General features: G+C 40.3%; 3 protein-coding genes across 9 annotated transcripts; 1 reads left to right on the forward strand and 2 right to left on the reverse strand.

Annotated features, from left to right (window-relative positions):
• Window positions 1-1,150: 1,150 nt before the first annotated feature.
• On the reverse strand, window positions 1,151-4,117 carry LOC144710585 (uncharacterized). Of its 2 annotated transcripts, none has more exons than XM_078584394.1 (6): window positions 3,883-4,117; window positions 2,881-3,013; window positions 2,431-2,530; window positions 2,258-2,344; window positions 2,031-2,164; window positions 1,151-1,413 (listed from the first exon to the last, which is right to left on the reverse strand). In XM_078584394.1, the coding sequence occupies exons 1-5, from the start codon at window positions 3,944-3,946 to the stop codon at window positions 2,033-2,035; spliced, it is 516 nt and encodes a 171-aa protein (XP_078440520.1). In that variant the 5' UTR covers window positions 3,947-4,117; the 3' UTR covers window positions 1,151-1,413; window positions 2,031-2,032. The 2 variants fall into 2 exon arrangements, with proteins under 2 accessions (XP_078440520.1, XP_078440522.1); XM_078584396.1 differs by lacking the exon at window positions 1,151-1,413 and adding an exon at window positions 1,859-1,955.
• Window positions 4,118-10,396: 6,279 nt separating this feature from the next.
• On the forward strand, window positions 10,397-15,818 carry LOC144710657 (MLO-like protein 9). 5 transcript variants are annotated; one of them, XM_078584480.1, is made up of 16 exons: window positions 10,397-10,633; window positions 10,739-11,009; window positions 11,185-11,242; window positions 11,537-11,742; window positions 12,273-12,389; window positions 12,462-12,522; window positions 12,602-12,690; window positions 12,821-12,895; window positions 12,980-13,068; window positions 13,239-13,288; window positions 13,407-13,447; window positions 13,551-13,700; window positions 14,025-14,060; window positions 14,157-14,224; window positions 14,307-14,367; window positions 14,455-15,818. In XM_078584480.1, exons 2-16 carry the CDS (start codon window positions 10,896-10,898, stop codon window positions 14,728-14,730), a joined length of 1,491 nt encoding a protein of 496 aa, XP_078440606.1. In that variant the 5' UTR covers window positions 10,397-10,633; window positions 10,739-10,895; the 3' UTR covers window positions 14,731-15,818. The 5 variants fall into 5 exon arrangements, with proteins under 5 accessions (XP_078440606.1, XP_078440607.1, XP_078440605.1 ...); XM_078584481.1 differs by having other exon boundaries at window positions 13,557-13,700; XM_078584479.1 differs by having other exon boundaries at window positions 10,400-10,633; window positions 13,527-13,700.
• On the reverse strand, window positions 14,750-20,071 carry LOC144710655 (Ribophorin I). 2 transcript variants are annotated; one of them, XM_078584478.1, is made up of 10 exons: window positions 19,910-20,071; window positions 18,377-18,421; window positions 17,236-17,837; window positions 16,987-17,134; window positions 16,432-16,608; window positions 15,861-15,929; window positions 15,677-15,766; window positions 15,423-15,581; window positions 15,102-15,326; window positions 14,750-15,021 (listed from the first exon to the last, which is right to left on the reverse strand). In XM_078584478.1, exons 1-10 carry the CDS (start codon window positions 20,006-20,008, stop codon window positions 14,827-14,829), a joined length of 1,809 nt encoding a protein of 602 aa, XP_078440604.1. In that variant the 5' UTR covers window positions 20,009-20,071; the 3' UTR covers window positions 14,750-14,826. The 2 variants fall into 2 exon arrangements, with proteins under 2 accessions (XP_078440604.1, XP_078440603.1); XM_078584477.1 differs by having other exon boundaries at window positions 15,102-15,581.
• Window positions 20,072-21,566: the final 1,495 nt, after the last annotated feature.

The following is a 21,566-nucleotide window of genomic DNA, read 5'->3' on the forward strand; positions in this document are numbered from 1 at the left end:
ATCCTCGCTTTTGGATTTCTCTCTATTGAAATTCAACCAGTCAAGCAGTTCTTAAGTTCAAACTTAATGATCTTGGACCAGTCATATCTTTCCTGGGATTGGATATCATGTGTTTTGATAATGGGATTGCCCTGTCACAACGCAATTATGCATTGCAACTTCATGATGATGTGGGAGTTTTGGGGTCAAGCACTTCTTAAAATCAAAATTCAAACTTAACCATCTTGGGTCATTCAGATCTTTCCTGGGATTCGATATTGTTCATTCTAATGATGAGATTGTCCTATCACTACACAATTATACACTACAACTTCATCTTGACACAGAGTTTGAGGAAGATAACTCAATAGATGATTCATCCCTATATAAACATCCAATTGGGAGGCTTAGGTATCTGAAAATTTTTCATCCATACATCACTTATGTTTTGCAAGAGCTTAGCCCATATTTGGATAATCCAAGTAATTTGAATGTTCAGGCACTCTATCACATGTTACGATGTAGTTAAGTCTGCATCTAGCCAATAATTGCTCTTTCCTAGCAACTCAATTATTCATCTCTGAGCTTCATCTGATGCTAATTGATCAGCATGTGTTCTTGATACACATACAACCATGCAAGAATGTCTCATCTTGGAGGATTCATTAATTTAATGGAGATTAATGAATATCAGGCAGTGGCTCATAATGCATCAAATCATGTAAGATATCAGAATTCCTCGTGCACACCAATGTATCTTGCCAATTATGGCCGTACAAATTTCTTCAAACCTTATTTTCACGAATGATATAAACTCAATTCATTGTGGAACATATGTCGTTTATCAGATTATCTTAATAGGGTTTTCCCCTATTTGTTGAGTGATTTTTTTACTGCTTTTGTGTTACAAAATAAATAGGTGGCATGACTAGCAAAAGCAAGATCAGCGCCCATGAAAAGAGTTGAGATATAAACCCATGAAAAGAGTTCAAACCTTATTTTCATGAGTGATATAAACCCTATTCATTGTGGATCATATATCGTTCATCAGATTATCTTAATAGGGTTTTCCCCTATTTGTTGAGTGATTTTTTTACTGCTTCTGTGTTACAAAATAAACAGGTGGCATGACTAGCAAAAGCATGATCAGAGCCCATGAAAAGAGTTGAGATACTATATTAACAGACTTTTTACCCACATTGAACATAGTCATCAGTCATCAACTCCACTTTCTGGTATGAGAGAGAATGTTATGAGAGAGAAACAAGTAGTATTCTTTAATTTTATGACATAAGAAGCTCACAGAGTTCCATCTTTCTTCTGATTTGGGATATCAGTGCCTTGAAGCAGAAGAACAGTGAAGTTCTTCCTCAAGAAGGTCCAAGCAGCATTTCATTTCTTGCGGTCACGACTGGAGTTTGTAAGAATAGTATGCTGATTTTGACAAAAGGAACTCGGTGAGATTCTCCTGTCATACGTTAAGACTTTTATTTCTAACTAATAGGATGGGTGATAAGAAAGGAAATTGGAGTGATTTATTCTGGGAAATGACCTTGTTAGAAGTATCTTTAACTGCGGTTAAGCGGGAATTTTAGAGATAATTTTTGGCTTAGATCATCACCCCCATCATTTAATAATATTCTTCCAAGCCCAAGTCTATTTCATCAAATAAAAATTAATTTTTCATGAATTTGAATTTCGACAGTTGCAGGTCCCACTTTTTCAGTGTGTCATCAGACTAAATTTTTGGTAAGTAGTTGAAACATTATTACAAATTAACCCCACTAAAATCCTGGAGAAAAAAGAATACTATATTCCAAGTTCCTTAAAAAGCCTATTTCGGTTGGTTTTAGGCATGAGAGAAGTGGAAAACTAAACAAAGAGAAACAATCACTTGCAATTCTCATAATTAATTGCTCCTCGTGAAGGGACTTGTTCCCAATTTCTACTTTAAAAGCGTTTTCCTAAATTGCATACTGCAACGAGGACCAACACAAATGGTTTAGACGAGCTAAGATGAAGAAAAAAAGAAACTTAGAAATCCAGCTCACCTCTAGGATTCGAGGTCATCTGCCAGCTCATAAGCACCGGTATTCGGGCTGTACTCAGGCCGGAGCTGGGAAGACACGTCATCGATAGCCGAGTTCAGCTGCTCAATCTTACTAGCCAAGATCTTGCGATTCCTCTGCTCAATGAAGAAGAAGTCATCTCCCAGTCAATAATGTTGACTTTTACTGACAGAAAATCAAGCACTGACTGTGCTTATGGGCCTACTCACCTCCAAGGCCTTGTCCTCATCATAGATGAACTTGGGCAGCTTCTTCATCAGATCCTTTCGGTCAGCACCAGCAAGTGCTCGGCTGATCTGGCGAGGTGTTGACCAGAGTGATAAAGTCAACGTTGACCCATTTCCTAGAAATTGTATAACGAAAAAAGATAATTGACTCAAACCTGGGGAGCATATATGCAGCCAAGTGCGCCTACGATGAGCCCACCCAAGATGAAGCCGCCCACGAAGACGCTTCCATTGCTGGATCTTTCACCTTCTTGACTGCATTTTTGTTATTTTTTTTAAAGTCTCAGTTGACTAAAAAACTAACATGAAAATTGTTGTGTTGTTTTTATTTTCAACTAATAAATACAAGAAGATCAAGTCGCTTCAAGTGTCCATGATTAAACATGCAATTTGATTTATTTGAAGGATAAAAAATAACAATAGATACTTAATCTGAGATCTGATAATGTAGATCTCTTATCATTGTGCAGTGTCAACATCATGACCAGACATTCCAATGATGTCAGGATTCTGTGGATAAATCAAGGCTTCTAATGTTATGGTGATATGATGACGGATGGTCATGATGATGATGATGATGATTATGATGAGATGATGAAGAGCACCTGTAGCTAGCTTCAACGGTAAATTTGCCTTTCCGATTAGGAGCGAATCTGACTCTCTTCAGAGTAGCCGACTTGGGAAGAAATATTTCATTGCCGAGAATGCAAAAGCACTCTGGTTTCTTTGCTTGACAACCTGAAATTCAAAATTTGAGATTCTTCAAGAATCCATCGGAAGTTCACGCAGCCATTAAATAAGGAAACTACAATAATCTATTTGTTGGAGGTTGATAATATTTTATGATACAGTAGGATATCTCTACTTGCACATAAACTATTCTTTGTCTTGAAATATACTAGTTTCTCGATCAGAAATCCAAGTAAAGAGTAATTTAGAGCCGTAAAATCTTCGCACCATCTGAAATATCTTGGAAAATTTTATTTCAGATGACAGTAATCGGAGTAAACAAGGGATCACAGATAATTCAGCAGAGTCGACGCTGGAACTCGACCCACAACTTTAAAATCAGTTAATAAGGAGAAGACATTGAGGAAAAACTAGAGCTGTTTAAGTTAATTTCCGTAAAAAAATTGTGAATTTGGTTGAAATTTTCCTTCTGTAAATCTCCGACTGGAGCCCAACCTCACATCCGAATTTTCGATGCCAGAAAGTTTCCTCTGCCATTGCTTATTTTTTAAGCTGGTGGCCATTTAATCTTCCCCCCTCCCTCATAATTAGCATCTTTAGAGTTCAAGAGGATGCCCCGAATCTCATAAAATTCTGAGAAGCGACTACATAAGAGCAGTAATACTTCCCCTTTTAAAAACCGTCTGAAACATCATCTGGATGCATCTAACAATCCCACCCAGATTCTCGCTTCAGTCGAAGGCATCAAAAACAGATTAAAACATGTTCCATCTCACAAGATTACCCCAACCACAACCACAGAGACAAAGGAATAAACCCAACACCCATCCCGTTAAAAAATACCAGAGCTTTCAGGATGGCAAAATGCAATAAAATATGATAAACAAAAATGACGATTTGGGAGAAATGAAACTTACGCTTAAACGAAGAAAGACGCACATCTCCTGCAGACAAGAACGAGCCAGCCATCGCCGCTGCCATCTTAGATTGATTTCCTGTAACCTTCCCGTTTCTTCTTCAGCAATTATCGACCGATTAGAAAACCAAAGACAAGTAATTTCGGATTTGATTGCAGCTCGCAACAAAGTAGCGACGAGCAGTCTCCGCAGAGTTCCCTCTCTTCCCCCTGATCGACAATTCCTAAGTTCGACAAGAAGGCCACCTACTTAATAAAAAACAAGTTATTTTAAATATTTTCCTATTTTACACTGAATTTGACCCAATTATTTATTGCCTAAAGATCCTCTCTTTATTCGATGAAAATAAGGTTTGCTTATATTTGTGTCTTATGACTTTTAAGTAAAAGATTTGGTCATTAACTCAACATGTTCTGCTAGGATTTGCCTGTTTAGATGTCGATATTGAGACAGATGCTGGATCAAATGTCAAAAAGTGGAAAATCTAATATCCAGCTTTACTGATATCTCAATATTGGATGATGATATTGTATATCGGTTGCTGCAGTACTGATATCCGGCATCTATATCCATCATGTTATCAGCATTCGCCATTGTCAGTCAATTTGGATGTCATGTCTGTTATTTTTGTGGAAATCTGTTTTTTCAATATCAATATATTTTAAATAGTTTTTTATATCATTGCAATAAACAAAATAAGTGATTAAATGCATTACATAAGTAAGATATTTTTCATCGTACTATAAATAACAAAAATTCTAACTATATTATTTGATTGATGTGTTGATAATTTTATTAATTTTCTCCATTTTTTGAGAGTACAAGTGGATTTTTATATACCGTCAATGCAATATAGGGATCAAGAACTGAGGCTAGACTTTGAACGGTCATAGTCAACAAGGGATGATGAAGCCCTGCCCAGGCTCATTTGTATTTTCATCTGGCTCTCAAAGGTGCAATCTTGTACCTAGCTCAGAATCAAGACTCAAAAGGCAAGTCAACAGTGGAATTCATCTCAAGCCAAAACAAAATCAAATAAACACCCTTTTTTTAATTTTCTCCATATTGGACAAAGCTAATTTACAATGGAATCTGATATATAATACCATTATTTTGAAGTGTCTGCATGCCCTTGGTATATGTCTTGATATCAGATATTTGCCACATGACAGATATCCATCCAGCATCCAATACCGTCAACTAATACCGACTTCCTTTTCTTGGATCTGAGATGTCAAGGACATCTCGTGGATCAAGGACTATGTTTTAATTATGGCTTATGAATCTCTAATTATGGGATTTGAATAAGACTTAGCTTGAATATAGAAGAAGTGTGCAAATGTGATTCAATGGTCAAGACAGAATCGTTCACCTTGAGTATAAGAGGCGATTCACTCAAGGACTATTATGTCGTTAAATCATTGGCCATTTAGTGGAGATATTGGAGAAAGCACTCTCGAGTGATCCTTGTTACGCACGAGCACTAACTGGATGACTGATTTGTGTTTTGTGATTAACCCTACCCTAAGTCATTTGAGAATCTCACGCTACCGAAGAATAATACTTGTCCAACAACCAATGCTAGTAAAGGTTCCCTAAGAGAGTTCAAACACTACTATGTATCTTCTAGAGCACAAGGTGTAGCTTGGTACCCCATGGGTTGGAAACTTAACCTATGAATTGGGTTGAATAGATCCCAAGTTAATTACTCTATATATTGATACAATTAATCAATAAGGTTGGGTAATAATTTTCATTGGATTGTGAAAGTCATTTAGTAGAATGATACATGGGCCTAGAGGGTCAGGCAAATAAGATTAAAAGAACGCTAGTATATATACTTTATTTAAGGGATATTTATGAAAAATTTTAAGTGAAGTATATATAGAGGAAAGGGCATCTATTTTAAGCACCTAGGCTAGCCACAGCTCCCGCCCTTCTTCCTTCTCTCTTTGTCCCTCAACCAAAAGAGAACCTTGATGGTGAGAAGATCAACAAGATCTTGAAATAGAGTTGGCGAAGAAGTGGATATCCAAGTACCCCTTGCTCATGTGGAGACATCTAGAGTATGAACACGTGAACAGCTTCATAATATTCTATTCACGAGAAAGTCAAGAGTAGAACAAGTTCTCCACGAGGTAGAAAAAAATTTATTTTAATTCAATCATCAATTTGGAATTGATTTTTTTCTTTCGCTTCCACAAAAAGTGTTTTCAAGGTTTTTATCCATTTCCACAGACCCCATAGTATATTGTGATACATACCAAAAGGTGAACAAGAGTTAGTATTCAGCTTTCCAATATATGTCTGATATCCATCCAATATACGTCTGATATCAAACAACAAGTAGCGAATGTGGCAGATGTTGCTATTGGATATCAAGATCTAACAGAAGATAAAGAAATCCCCACAAAAATTGGAATCTGTATATTGACACCTGATATCTGGATGTCGGTATAAAAAATAATCACCCGATTGTCCCATATGGAAAAAATAAAGTTAAAAACAATAGAAATGATTTTTTCAGAAATACAAATGAAAAAAAAACATTATTTTATATCCTTCTTGCAATGGATTAACACATTGTTCATTATAGTGAATGTGTGATGCTTATAATGAGCTCCATGAATACACGATCGAACTTAGTGAATTGTGATGAGATCGTAATACAGAGATCACTAGTCTTTACACATGTGTTCTAAACATTCATATTTGAAGGATACGCAAGAAGGACATCAAAGTATCCAGGTAGAATAGCACTATCTAGCCTCACTCATATGATGAGTCTGGCCGGTCCCCTAGCCATAAGTGTGGAGACACTAAGGGTAGATAGTGGGGGCTCTTTAGTGGAAAGAGTTCAGTGAATTGATCCGTATGAATCCCTAAATGGTATTATAGTGAACTGTTAATCAGGTTGATTCACTTCTTGGTTGTGTAAGTGGTCCTTAGACCTGAGACACCAAAGATGTCTTGTGGACAGACAGTTGTACGTTGACTATGCCTTACGTGTCCCTAATCATGGAACTCTAAATAGTTCTAGTTCGGTGCATCAAGAAGTTCATGAAGATGATTGAGTGGTCAAGATGGGATTGTCCACCCTCGGTATAAGAGGTGATAGCTCAAGGAAGACGATGCAATGAAGTCTTTGGCCAAGGCAATGAAATATCAGAGAAGTGCTCTCCAATGATTTCCAAATGCATCAATACTACCTCAAATGATCGATTAGGGTTTGACAATTGACCATATCCTAAGTCATCTTAGGAGCATCAAGTGGATGAGGGATTATACATAAACAGTAACAGATGACGAACATGTTCCATGAGTGAGTCGATATACACTCATTTGTATCTTCTATGACACGAGGTGTAGCTTGGCACCCCACGTGTCGGAGACTCGACCTATCGATTGGGTTAAATCGATCCAACATTAGTTAATCTATATGGTGATATAGTTAACTAATTTGGAAGTCCACTAAAGGTTATTTGTCCGCTCGAGTCGTTAACTAAACTGATACATGGGCCTAGAGGGTCACACACAAATGATATTTTGGACGTCAGAAGATATACTTAAGTTTTGGGGGGTTTTATGAAAATACCCACTTAGTATAAATAGGGGAAGGCCCTGAACGAAATTCACCTTGGCCAGAATTGTTCAGGGCCTTCCCCTTCTTCTCCCTTCTCCCCACAACCCCTCTCCACTCCCGATGCGATGAGACAACGTAATGACGATGACGGAGATTGAACGGGGCTCGTCGATGAGGAGGAGATTCGACGTGCCGAGGATCGCGTGGATACGTCTGGAGGCTGCACACCTGAGCAGTTCGACTAATCTCACTCCGAGATCCAAGAAATCACGGATGAGCTCCGTGCACAGGTACTTCGTTTCATAGTTTTATCAATGTCATTCGATTCCATGTAAGTCATCCACTGTGGAATGTTTTGATTTGTTCATCCATATCAACGCCTCTAGAACCCAACAACATCCTCTCCCTATCCCCCTCTCTCAGTCTCTCGCTCGCTCTCCCTCTTATTCTCTTTGCCTCTCACCCTCTCATGCTCTCTCCCTCTTATTCTCTCTCTCGCTCTCACTCTCTCCCGCTCTTCCTCTTTCCCTCTCTCTCTCTCTCCCTCTCTCACTCTCGTTCTTCGTCTCTTACCCTCTCCCTCTCTATAACCCTCTATCCCACTCTCACTCTCTCCCTCTTGCTCTCCATCTCGTTCTCTTCCTCTCTCTCTTCCCTTCTCCTTCTTGTTCTCTCTCCCCCTCCCCCTCTCGTCATCTCTCCCTCTCCCTCTCTTTCCCTTCGATCCTTCTCTCCCTCTCGTTCTTTTTCTCTTACTCTCTCCTCTCTCCTCTCTCCCTCTCTCCCTCTCTCCCTCTCTCCCTCTCTCCCTCTCTCACTCTCTCCCTCTCTCTATCATGTTCTCTACCTCTTTTTCTCCATCTCTCCATCACGTTCTCTCATCCTCTCTCACCCTATCTTCATCTCATTCTCTCCCTCTCTCTCGCCCTCTCTCCATCTCATTCTCTCCCTCTCTCCGTTGTGTTCTCTCTTCCTCTCTCACCCTATCTCGATCACGTTCTCTCTTCCTATCTCACTCTCTCTACATCTTATTATCTCCCTCTCTCTCAACCTCTCTCCATCTCCCTCTCCCTATCTCTCCCTCCCTCTCTCCCTCTCTCTCTTTCACCATCTCTCCATCTCGTTGTCTCCCTCTCTCTCATCCTCTCTCCATCTTCCTCACTCCCTCTCTCTCTCACCTCTCTCCCTCTCTCTCTCTTTCTCTCACCCTCTCTCTCTCACGCTCTCCCTCTCTTCCACCTGCACTCTCTCCCTCTTGCACCCTCTCTCCATCTCATTCTCTCCCTCTCTCTGACCCTCTCTCCCGTTCTCCCTCTCTCCTACTCTCACTCTCTCCCTCCTTCGCTCTCTCTCTCATGCACTCCCTCTCTCTCTCCCTCTCACTCTCTCCCTTTCTCATTCTCTCTCTCTCACTCTCTCACTCTCTCTGCTCCTCTCTCTCTGTCTCTCTCTCCTTCTCTCCCGTTCTCACTCTCGCCCTCTCAAACTCTCTCCTCTTGCCTGCTCCCTCTCCCCTCTCTCTCACTCTCTCCCTCTATCCCTCTCCCACTCGTCTGTTCCTCTCCCTCTCTCACTCTCTCCCTCTCATAATCCCTTTTGCACTCTCTCCCTCTCAGTCTCGCACTCTCTCTCTCTCTTAGTCTCGTCCTCTTACTCACCCTCTCATTCTCTCACTCTCCTATTGTCTCTGTTGTGAACTATCTCAGTCTCACTCTGCCATTCTCCCTCTCTTTCTCCCAGTCTCTCCTTTTCTCTCTCTCATTCTCTCCCTCTTTCACTCCCTCACTCTTTCACATTCTCACCTTCTCACTCTCTCATTATCTCCCTCTCGCCCTCCCTCTCCCTCTCTCTCCCTCTCATTCTTCCCAACATTTACTGTCTTACTCTCTCGCTCTCTCCCTCTCCCCTTCTCACACTCTTTCACTCTATAATTATAGTCTTGTCACTCTTTCTCTCTCACTCTCTCATTATCAAACACTACTTTGGCACCCGAGGCGACATTCAGATGGCGTCTAATTAGATGCAGTGAGTAGACCAAGTCAAACTGACATTGCCTTTCACAAACTAGTCAACATGACCGATTGAGACCGGACCGGACCGGACCAAGATCAAGACCAGACCAAACAGGTCTAGGTTTAGGTTTTCGATGAAACCTGACTGAGACCGGACCAGACTGAGATCAAGACCGGACCAAACAGGTCTAGGTTTAGGTTTTCGATAAAACTGGACGAAGACCGGACTGGACTGAGATCAAGACCAGACCGAACAGGTCTAGGTTTAGGTTTTCGATAAAACTGGACCAAGACCGGACCGGACTAAGATCAAAACCGGACTGAACCGGTCTAAGTTTAAGTTTTTGATAAAACTGGACCAAGACCGGAATGGACCGAGATCAAGACCTAAACTGAACAGGTCTAGGTTTATGTTTTCGATGAAACCCGACCGAGATCAGACCAGACCGAGATCAAGACCGGACCGAACAGGTCTTGGTTTAGGTTTTTGATAAAAGCGGACCGAATCCAGACCGGACCGAGATCAAGACCGCAGCGAACAGGTATAGGTTTAGGTTTTCGATAAAACCGGACCAAGACCGGACCGGACTGAGATCAAGACCTGACCGAACAGGTCCAGGTTTAGGTTTTCAGTAAAACCCGATTGAGACAGGACGGTGTCCTTCCCTAGTCTCCAACACTGGGTTCAAGACGAGCACATACTTCACTAGTCACTAGGTCATTAGTCGTAGTTCAGATGACAATTTAGTTTCAGGCCCCCTCTTCAAAGCCCATTGACAAAAGCCAAGCCCGTTCATGAGATAACGAGGGGACGCCACGTGGACACTTATAACTATATTTTATCAATATTTAAATCTCGTCGTTAGCAGAAAAGAGTCAAAAGACAGTGAAAGAGCGGGTTGATCTTCGCCTAGGGTTTAGCTTAATCCTAGTTTCAAACGCGATTTTCTCATAGATGTGCTGATCAAATCCGCGGATCGCGCGCCTAATCAATGTTCAAATTTCTCTCTTTGATTCCAGAGCCGATACTTGGATGATTGCCGATTACCGCAACCAATCCGATGGCAGAGTTATATCGAGAGAAGCATGGCGAGGAAGAATTGCGGATTGCGTGGAGAATCAAGCGAAGACTTTGTGGGATGCATGGAAGGATGCGGTCAGTTTTTTTGCTGTTTCTTGGAGTTTTGTGAGAGTTTATTATCTGTGTTTTTATGTTAGTCTAACCGTTCTTCGTGGAATTGATGCTCGTGTGGGAATAAAGACAACGAAGATGGAGTTACTGGGCGGAAGTTTATCGAGTTTACGCCGACCAAGAAACCGCGTCCAGGGGGGCCGTCTGTGGCTGGATTTGCTTCAGCGACGTGTTATAATCTCTTTTGTCCAGATCTATGCTTTGAGGCAGAACGAAGAACAGAGCCATGGGCAACTCAAGGGAGCTTGATCGAACGCCAACTTGGGCTGTCGCCTCAATCTGCACGCTACTCATCCTAATTTCCATCGCTCTGGAGAAGATTCTCCACCGTCTTGGGAAGGTAAATTCATGAGTGAACCATTTTTTGGTTCTGATTTAAGGAACGAGGGAAAGAAAAAGTGCTCTCTGAACTGAACTTGAAAGTAGTTTTCCATCAGACGTCTGTTTTTTTTTGTTTTTAGATCGATTTTTTGGGCCTGGGTCGATCTGACTTGCTGGGGATTGTTGGGTTTCAGTGGTTCACAGAAAGACGGAAGAAATCGCTGTTTGAAGCTCTGGAGAAGGTGAAAGCTGGTGAGAAGTCGATAAATCAGGAATGGGATTATCTAGAATTTTCCATAATTCAGTAAACAGAAGATGAGTATCACGTGAGCCATTCATATGGGTCGATGAAGAGAAGAACTAATATTGGGATTTTTCGATAAACAGGAAACTTGAGATTAAAATGCTCCGTAATGGAAATCAGGGAATCTCCAATTCCATCTTAAATTCTCTTTGGATGTTTTGTTAGAGTCTCTCTCTTGATGGTGATTGTTGCTTGAATTTCGGCTTCTCTTGAGATTGACGTGATTTGTTTTTCTCTTGCAGAGCTGATGATCCTTGGTTTCATTTCATTGTTGCTGTCATTTGGGCAGAGTTATATCGCAAGAATCTGCATCCCGGAAAGGATTGCAGGGACAATGCTGCCATGTCGCATTGAAGATGATCATGATGATGATACAAATGAAAAAAAGGAACACGGGCGGCTCTTAGCTGACATTCTGGGGTCAAGCCATGGACCAGTTTGTGCTAAAGTGGGTGCTTTTACAGATAGAAATATTGCTGATATCTCTATCTAGTGCGCTATTTCTCTCTCTAACTAGCCAGGCTGTGCCCATATCTCTCTCTTGCTATATCTCTATGTCTCTCTTTCTCTCTCTTTTGCCCTATCTCTACGTCTCTCTCTATCTCTATCTCTATCTCTCTCTCTCTCTCTCTGTCGGTCTTTGTAGCTCTCTGCCACTCTCTCTCTCAACGAGATTGCCCTCTTGCTCTCTGTCTCTCTCTATTGCTCACAGTCTCTCTAAACAGCTCTCTCTCTCTTTCTCAGTTTCTCCGTCACTATAACCATCTCTCTCTCTCTAACCAGCTCTCTCTCTTGCTCTGTCTCTCTAACCAGCTCTCTCTCTTGCTCTGTCTGTCTCTAACCAGCTCTCTCTCTCTCTCTCTTGCTCTGTCTCTCTCTAACCAGCTTTCTTTCCATTGATCTATAAGTCTATCTACATCTGTGAAAATCCTTGTTCGGAAATTTATAAAAATTGTCATCACAAATTTCGATGTTCAGGGAAATGTGCCTCTGATATCTGTCAGCGGGATTCACCAACTGCATATCTTTGTGTTTTTCTTGGCGGTTTTTCACGTCATATGCAGTGCTACAACCATGGCGCTAGGAAGGGCCAAGGTATCTCTCTCTCCTCTCCATGATTCCTGCATTGTAATATACATTTAAGATCGGTTCTCTGAACTACTGCAGATTCGTTGCTGGAAAGATTGGGAACGAGAAACTTTATCTTCTGACTCTGAATTCTCAAACGGTACATCAAAGAACCCTTAAAGGCGATGGCTACTGCTTGATAAATATTGCATCTTTAATTGATATGGGAGTATTTGCAGATCCGACAAGGTTTAGATTTGTTCATCAGACGACTTTCGTGAGGCAGCATATAGGTTTCTGGGATAGGGTTCCGTCCTCGCTTTATATCGTAAGAGTTTTAAGTATTTTGACCCCATCAATGATTTTTCTACCAGTGACATAAAAAAATTAGAATTTTCTTAATGATCGGATGCGGAAAATCTTATTTTTAAAGAACTAATAAGTTCCCTCATTTGCAGGTAAGCTTCTTTCGACAGTTTTTCAGGTCGGTTCGCAAAGCAGATTATTTAGCAATGCGCCATGGTTTCATATCTGTGAGTTTTCTCAACAAAGAATCAGATTTCTCTGGTGGCATTTGGCTCATTTACACAATCTTGTGATTTATGTCGCTATGGCAGGCCCATTTAGGCCCAGCCAGTAAATTTGACTTTCAGAAGTACATAAAACGTTCGTTGGAGGATGACTTCACTGTTGTTGTTGGCATCAGGTAGTCAGCTGTCCTTGATTTCCCTCCAATGCAGAAGGTCACATAATTGTGACATAATTAGTGTATTTTTCCATCATTAAAGTAATATGGATCCATGTCTTGGGTTCACTTAAAAATTCATATATTGAAATCCAAATCTAATGCTCATCTTCTCCCATTTCCATTCCCAGTCCAATTCTGTGGGGTTCTGCGGTGATCTTTTTGCTGTTGAATGTCGGCGGTGAGTTAAATAATAATAATAATAATAATAATAATAATAATAGCGAGAATTAATAATTTTCCATTTGCGAGTCTAGGCTTATGATTATTCACCCCCCCCCCATTACTTTTATTTTCAGGGTGGCAGACGCTCTTCTGGGTCTCCTTAACTCCTCTCTTTGTAATAACTGCCTTTTCCCGGTTGATGTATTGACCCATGAAATTTAATATGATAATGATGCATATATCATATCTGGCAGCTGATTTTAGCGGTGGGAACTAAGCTGCAGGCTATCATCACCCAGATGGCCATTGATATTACCGAGAAGCATGTGATCATCCGAGGAATCCCCCTCGTCCAACTCACAGACCAACATTTCTGGTTTCGGCGCCCAGACTTGATCTTGTTCTTCATCCATTTCACCCTCTTCCAGGTAAATGTCCATCACAAATAACCCCAATTAGCATATGCCTCTACTAACGACATTCAAGAGTGACGATTTTGTCTCGTCATTGCATCTCCTTGCTCTCAATATTAACCTATGCCTAAATCATCATCGTCATTGTCATCATCATCATCATTCCCCGGTGACCAGGATAGGAAAATAGCAAAATAGCAAAATCAGGATTGTCGTGCAAGCTGCAGACAATGACAGGTTTTGAATGACAGTGATGATTTTCATCATCGTCCACTACACAACTCAGCTGTTTTTCTTGGCACTCTGACCAGTTATTTTCTTGGCTGATCCTTTCTGCAGAATGCGTTCCAGATTACATACTTCCTATGGATATGGGTAAAGAGCTTTGCACTTTTTAAGTATTGCCCCTTCTTTACACTTGTTAATCCCAAAAAAATAGCCTTATATTTATACTTATTTGCTGCTCTACAGTACGAATTCGGGCTCACATCTTGCTTTAATGACAATCTGAAGATGATTTCAGCCAGATTAGGCCTGGGGTGAGGCTCCTATCTTGATGGATACTTCTTTGGTAGTTTAAAGGAGTGTTATTTAGCTCAAAATGTTGAGCCTTTGGAGCAGGGTGGGGGTCCAGATCCTGTGCAGCTATGTCACTCTCCCACTCTACGCCTTGGTATCACAGGTGTGTTGATTTTTCCCAATGTGGGTCTCACCTAATTGCCCTAAATTCAAGGCTCTTGCATGGGTTTTTCTGTCTGTCTCTGCTCAGATGGGCTCGCGATTGAAGAGGTCCATATTCGATGAGCAGACGGCGAAAGCCCTCAGGAAATGGCATATGGGGGCCAAGAGACGGCACAACCGCAGCGGCTCATCAGGCAGTCCATCCCCAGCTCATCCACTCCGCCGTCTCAAAACTGCCGCCGGACGTTTGACTTTGTCAACAACCCCGTCGCAAGGTCAACAGCAGCACCTTCTCGACTTTCCAATCCCTGAAAAGGAGGCCGAAGAAGAGAGCGCTGCCCAATTGGGACCCCAACTGCTGTGACCACGGCGGGTCCAGCGCGCGTAAAAACAAGCTACATAATCTCTTGAAGAGAATTTTGCAAAAGTCTAACAGCACAGAGCGAAGAGGGTAGGTTGATCAGCATACCTCGTCGAGGAATTCAAGAATCTTGGCCACCTCATGTTTCAAGGTTGCAAGCTTCTGCTCGTGGACTGCCACTCTGCTCTCGATCTCTCGGCCGCTGTGTTTCTTCTCGAAAGAATCGACCACAGCGGAATGCTTCAGCATCAGCCTCTCCTGGATCTCCCTCTCCTTGGCAATCATCTCCTCCACCTGTGCCATTAACGTTGACTTCTGTCAATTACCGTTGACTTTGGGTCAAAACACGTTGTCTCATGAAGAGAAGTACATACCTTGGGGCAAATATGAGCAGCTTGAGGGGAAGACTGCAGAGACACTGAGGCCAGCTTCAGCTCTTTCAACAGTTCTTTAAGGACGCCATCAGCCACCTTTCGAGCAGCTTTACAAGACTGGATGTCCCCAGTATGAGAGAGGTCCCTTAGAGAGTGCTCCAGCTTAGCGTGGGCCGTCAGGGACCGGTTCATCAGGCCCAGCACCCTTTGAACCGTTGTTTGCACCTTGAACCCAGAGAAAAAAGAACATATTTTAAAGTACTTTAAAATAAGTTTGATGGTTCTGCTAAGATTTGACAGTGGTTGATTTGGGAGCAGTACCTCGTCCCACTGGAGCTGCGCAATGTATGAAGCGGAGGATTTGGAGATCGACATGTCAATGCGTGTCAACGCCACGTAGGTGATGAAGAGGAGAAAGAATCCGGAAACCAGCATAAGGGGCTCCCTCAGCAGTGAAAGATTGTTGAACCGGTAGCTAACCTGGATTTATATAAACCGTAATCACAGCTTATATCATGATGATTTGGAGTAAAATGGTTCAACATCGTTTGTGTTCTAGCAATCAATTTGCGCACCAGCAGAGGTCGATTGTGCTCTGGCACGACGTTACTCTTCTTTAGCACAATGACTGGTCTCCCTTCGATGTCGAGGTGGGATTGTTTAACCTGTGATGGTCCGTTAATTAATAAAAAATGCATAAAGTGATTTTTTTAAAAATCATGAATCCATTAAATTTTGCGGAGCAATTTTTATAATTACCTCTTGCCGTTTCTCTGCAGAGAAGGGAACGAATGAGGAGAAATCATAAGACCCTTCGGGTAAGACAACCTGTAATAAATGCAGGATTCATGATTCAATGGTCTATTGGTAAAAAGTGTACTGTCAATAGTTTGATAGGGTGAATTCCAAAATTCAATTGAACATAAAGGTGAGGTTTGTAAGAGTATCCAAACAGTAAATGTCCATCATTTATCACGACTAAGTGGTATAATAATTTTTAAGCGTCATCTTTCAAAAGAAAAATTCTTTTAAAGCATCATGCTGATCGAGTGGAAATTTGTAATGTTAAAGCACTTATGATTTGATTTATGAGTTCAAAATATAGAAAGGATTCATTCACCATTCTCCCAACCTCACAGGCTTTAAAAGATAAACGTACTGTCCTCATTTAAATTTGGAATAGACATAAACATGATGACGTCAGTCTATCTAATCTTCATGAATTATATCATTATTTTTCAGGTGGTCGAGAGTTAATATCTTTTTGGGAAAAAATAAGGTATTTGACTGGTAACGTATAAATCAAACCAAATTGAAATTTCTCACTTACCTTTACAGTTAGGTCCTCAACAACTACATCTTCGATGGGGCACCCAAACGAAATGTTTAGAAGGCGCCTTCCCTCGGACTGGAACAAAAAATCTTTCAGTGGTAAGCCGTATCCAATAGTAAACGATGTCCTCCACCCACCGAACATTGGATAGCGAGGTTCAATCACCAGTTCTGTCTGCAGGAATGCCAAAATTTATCATATTTTCTGAATCAGCAATTAGAGTTCAAGGACACACACATCCCGCATCTCGTCCCATACTATCATATTTATTATTTATTATCTGGTCCCATCCTCTACATATGAGGTATGGGAGGGCACTATAATAAATTTTACTATATATTATTAGGCCTAACCCAGACGCATCCCTGCGCCTGGTCTACCTTCATGGGATGGGATTAAAAACATGCATCATGGCACTGGGATGCAAATCCTGCATCCCATCAACTATCCATGAATGCCAGTCAGGACGCTGCTCGTCCCGACCTATCCATAATGTATCCCATATCGCTGGTAAGTGAAAAAATGCATCAAACTGAATTGTGTAATACTCACCTTTCTAGAGTTTCCCCATAAATGTGAAGTGGATATATTTCCAATTTCATCCCTGTAATAGACAGAATGAGCTCTTGGAGGTAGTCTGGCAATGAGATGCCTAAATGAGGATGATTCACTTGCATAAGGCCTCGACTGATAATCAAACCTGCAAAAGAAAAATTGAAAACCATCATTTGACTTTCTACGAAAAGAAGAGTCCTAAGTTCAGGACCTTATAAATAAAGAAGGGAACCAAAGTTTCAAGACCTGGAGAATCCTCCTCTGTTGAGAGCTCCTGCGTGAACAAGCTTGTAGTGTTCAGTCACCTGAACATTACCCCAATGGGAAATTTCGATTTCTCGATGAAGTTGTTGGGCTACCGCAAAAGGCCCTTTGCACTCAAAGTGGACGACTATCGGTTTATACGAGAAAGATGGAAGGTTCTCAAAAGGACCGTATCTGATCTCAGAGTCTGTAAGCTTTGAATTTTCTAACTTGGTAAAAGATTCAACATTTCTGTTAGGTAATTTTATCAAAAGTGACTGGGCCTTCACTGCATATGGAGAGAGAAAGTAAGCACTGTCTTGGAAAACAACGAGCTGGGCTTCGGTTTGGGTGATTTGCTCGGGAAATGGCTGCAAAGAGTTTGTAAACACAGCCAGAACGTCAAAGGACAAAGTTTCTCCAACACTTAAATCTTTGGGTAGCTGCACCGCATAGAATGTCAAGTCTGGGGGCATTCCCTGAGGTTTGACTAAGTCAACCCGAAGGTTTTTGGGCGATGCCAGCAGCTCTGCCATGTTTTTAGCCTGATGGGTAGGGAAAGCAAGAAGAACCTTCGACTCAACGCTAGGCCCAGCATTCTCTACCTGCAGAATCCGTTAATTAACTTATGATCCACATATCAAGTAGAATCTACGTAGGAGCATAGTTTTTTTTTTTGGAAATTTTTGAACTGTGATCACATGCCCATGCACATGCACATGCCCGAGCACGCTTAACTTCGGAGTTCTAATAGGATCCTGTACACTAGTGTGCTGATACTAGTGCCCATAGTTTTTTATTTTAAGAGCATTTTACCTGATGAAAGTATCTGAATTATAAATTAAAACTGATTAAAACAGGAGGAACGGATGAGAAGTGAAGATAACAGAGGTCTCAATCTTATTTCTTCATAAATTGCATGATGATGACTCGATAGATCAATAAATGGACCAATCTGTTAAGATTCCTGGCATGAAAAAAAAAAACAGAGATGAAAAACTGTTTTTAGTTTTTCTACAGATAAAGTAGATCCTAAATGTAAGAAACATAAGCGGGCCTGGTTTATAAATGTGATGGCAGTTCTGATCGTTCAAGTTTCATCTGTTGCTAGAATGGGGACCAAAAGGGAGAGTCAGGTGCATGCCTTGAAGGATGACGTCACACGAACAACTTGCTTAGTTACGTCGATCTGCAACACAAGTGAAAAGCTTCATCACTAAAAAGGATATAAAAGGAATATAGTTACCGAGAAGTAGATTCGAATGGGAAGTTAGGGACATAATATACATAATTCCCATAAAACGAATACAATTATTTACAACTACAACGGAATGTAGAAGATAATGCATAACATCTAACTTCCAAAATGACAACTAGCACCTGCCTAGTAAACAATGAAGAAAAAAACAGTTACCCTCTTGGACAAGGAAGTACAGATTTGTAGAAGATAAGAGAAAATTGGATAGTATTAGCAAAGGCAACCTTTTCTGTATTTTTACCTTTTTATTCTAAAAGTTCATGTAATTACTCCCATGAACTGTCCAATACAACCTTTCCTGTATTGGACAGTTGAAATTTGTTGAACTGTATACCTTGTGGCACATGGTTACGGATCTCACTAACAAATAGTTGATCCGATAAGAGTGTATAAAGTCAGGACTTTTCCCCAGGCGCTCGATTCAAGCGCTTACCAACTGTGCTAATAGCCATAACTGATAGCAAGACCACTACTTTTCATCTTTATCCAGTATGTTGTTCTTCAACACCAATGAATAGATCAATGGTTATTTCTCCCTTTATTCTGCTTGCTCGTCTTGAATCCTCTTCTATGGCGTTCTGAAGATCTCAACGCTCCAAATTAATCTATTCTTTGGATGCTGGGCTTAAAGGTCTCTGCACTCCAATGGCTTTGTGGATGCTGACCCTAAAGATCGTGATTTTCTTGTCTATTTGATGCTATACATTCATTCAGACACTATTCGCAAATTAAACAAGGAAAACCAAGGAGAAATAAAAAATTATCCCACCGAAATGAAGATGTTAGACATAGGCATTACTGTGTCATTTATGTACCAGATTTAGGGCGTTCTTTACTGGGGCCTTATCAGATCGTCATTTCTGTTTTTACTTCTTCAGCTGGTATTTAAATCAGGTCTTCCATGGTGATTAGAAAGAAATTACAATCGACAAAACCAAGAGGAACAGAAGAAAATAAGCGCCAACGGTGAGAGTTATTTAATCCAAAAGTTTGAAAGGGGGAGTAGACCATGCCAACAAGTTCAGGATTAGAAAATTTTCTAAGTTCTAACAACGGAAAATGCTTCGCACGAAAACTATTTAGAAAAAATCCAGTTCAAAGAAAATAAAAAAGATCCAGTATTATGTATTCGTTTATAAAAGACGGATTAATGAGAAAAGGGTGAATTCTGACCAAACGACTGAGGGTTTTCAAAATGGGTCTAGGGTACACAAAATGAAAATCGAAAAGCCACCCATTTCCCAAAATTGCTAAAGAGATATGGATTAGAAATGTGGCTCGAACAAGCAACCAAAGGTATACAAAAAGAAAGAATGCAACTGATTAATGAGCAGAATCTCCACCCAGATCAACACTTAAAACGACATAAAACAAGTGATTTCAAAAAAGAGGGTTCGCGCATGATGAAAAAAACATCACCTTTCGATCCAACTTTGAAATGACGAGATCGGCACGCGTAGTCGTCCACAGAAATGCAATTCCCACGAACAAAAGCAGCACAATGCGAGAGATCGCCATCGCCTCGCGCCGCAACTTCGCAGGCCTTCAAAAATTTCGCCCCCTTCCTGTAATTGTACATGTAGCTGCAGTAAGTCTAAGAAAACGAAGCCGGTGGTTTTAAGAAACCTCTCACCGCCCACATGATCCAAAATTATAAAAGATAGTTTCATATTTAATTCACTTATATATGATTTTACTTCTCTCTGGGGAATGTGAATTTTGAATATGCCTGGTAAACTTATTGGCAATGTTTATGATTGTGAATAAATATAACCCTTTGGGTACTATGGCGAACATCTGAGGAGTGTATAAAACCTCGAATTTGACCCCATTAAAAAAAGAAAAATATTAAGCATTATTTTTTGTTTAACCTGGATTACTGAATATATATTGGGAGTCCCTATTTAAGGCATTCATTTGGGCAGTACGAGTTTCATTACTGCTGTACATTAGTGGTGAGGAAGCCTATATGAGTAGGGTGGGGTGAACAGAGTAAATTTATTGATTTTGGTGGGACTTACGGAAGTTTTAATGTTGTGCTACTTATTTTTGAGGAAAATATGTATGCTTTCACCGAATTCAAGGCATCTTTTTTAAAAAGAAAGTGCAAAATGATGTCTATGAGTCAGAGGAAAAATATCTTAGAAACCTATCGTTAACTTAGGCAATTAATTATAAAAATCAGAAACATGTGTGACCGAGGTTGAGGTATCGATATGCCCTCTTCTTTTCCTAATATTTCAATAATTTCTGTGAATTGGTATCTTATAGTCCTACCCGTTGGGTTAATGTTGTAATGATCACAAAGTCTTTGCTAATTCAAGAACCTTTGTTATCCATTTTACTCCTTGATAACTCTCCATATTAGATTATTTAATTTTATAATTAGTGTTAGTTAACACATTTGTCATTCCTCATTCAATTGAACTTATAACCAGTAAAAATAGTGACTTAGTTTTGATCTAATTAGGGCGGAGCTTGATTTGATGAAATGAATATTCAGAAATATGATTGATAGGATATACCAAAGGAATGGATATTTTGATTTTGAATTCATGATTTTCATGATCGAGCTCCCATGTTTGCTGGCTTATTTGGTATATCTACTATTTAATGTGCATCATCATGTTTTGGGTGGAGGGATCATATGTATTGAGAAGTAGAATGATTGATTTTGATTGGAATGTAAAATTTTCTGATATCATTTTCTCAATATGGAGAAATTCATTAACATTGGCATCATCAAGGACATTTTGCTGGTATTTAAGAAATCACCACATAAACATGGCATACTCAAATCATGTCCTGTTGATTTCAGTTCCAAGATTTCACCCATAGACCTTGGCTGAAAAAGTAAACTCATATTTACCTACATATAGATACAATGTTCTAACTTCATCCTTTTAGCAAAAAAAAATAATTTCTATTGTCACTATTTGATATTATGGACATGTATCCACACACACACACACACACACATATGTGTGTGTGGTTTACAAAGACAGTAAATTTTACCAATGCTTTGATAATATAGCCAATGAAACCTAAATTTTAATTTTCATAAAAAACGTCAACC

This window comes from Wolffia australiana, chromosome 12, assembly GCF_029677425.1.
Source record: "Wolffia australiana isolate 7733 chromosome 12, ASM2967742v1".
NCBI lineage: Eukaryota > Viridiplantae > Streptophyta > Magnoliopsida > Alismatales > Araceae > Wolffia > Wolffia australiana.

Coding starts and splice junctions, on each gene's coding strand:
- LOC144710585 (XM_078584394.1), bottom strand. CDS start 3,946: ATGGCAGCGGCGATGGCTGGCTCGTTCTTGTCTGCAGGAGATGTGCGT. Junction 2,345..2,430: donor GCTGCATATATGCTCCCCAG/GTTTGAGTCAAT, acceptor ACACCTCGCCAG/ATCAGCCGAGCACTTGCTGG. Junction 2,165..2,257: donor ATGAGGACAAGGCCTTGGAG/GTGAGTAGGCCC, acceptor TTCATTGAGCAG/AGGAATCGCAAGATCTTGGC.
- LOC144710657 (XM_078584479.1), top strand. CDS start 10,896: ATGGGCAACTCAAGGGAGCTTGATCGAACGCCAACTTGGGCTGTCGCC. Junction 13,448..13,526: donor TCTCCTTAACTCCTCTCTTT/GTAATAACTGCC, acceptor CATATCTGGCAG/CTGATTTTAGCGGTGGGAAC. Junction 14,061..14,156: donor CATACTTCCTATGGATATGG/GTAAAGAGCTTT, acceptor GCTGCTCTACAG/TACGAATTCGGGCTCACATC.
- LOC144710655 (XM_078584477.1), bottom strand. CDS start 20,008: ATGGCGATCTCTCGCATTGTGCTGCTTTTGTTCGTGGGAATTGCATTT. Junction 17,135..17,235: donor AACAGAGGAGGATTCTCCAG/GTCTTGAAACTT, acceptor TTTCTTTTGCAG/GTTTGATTATCAGTCGAGGC. Junction 16,609..16,986: donor TATGGGGAAACTCTAGAAAG/GTGAGTATTACA, acceptor GCATTCCTGCAG/ACAGAACTGGTGATTGAACC.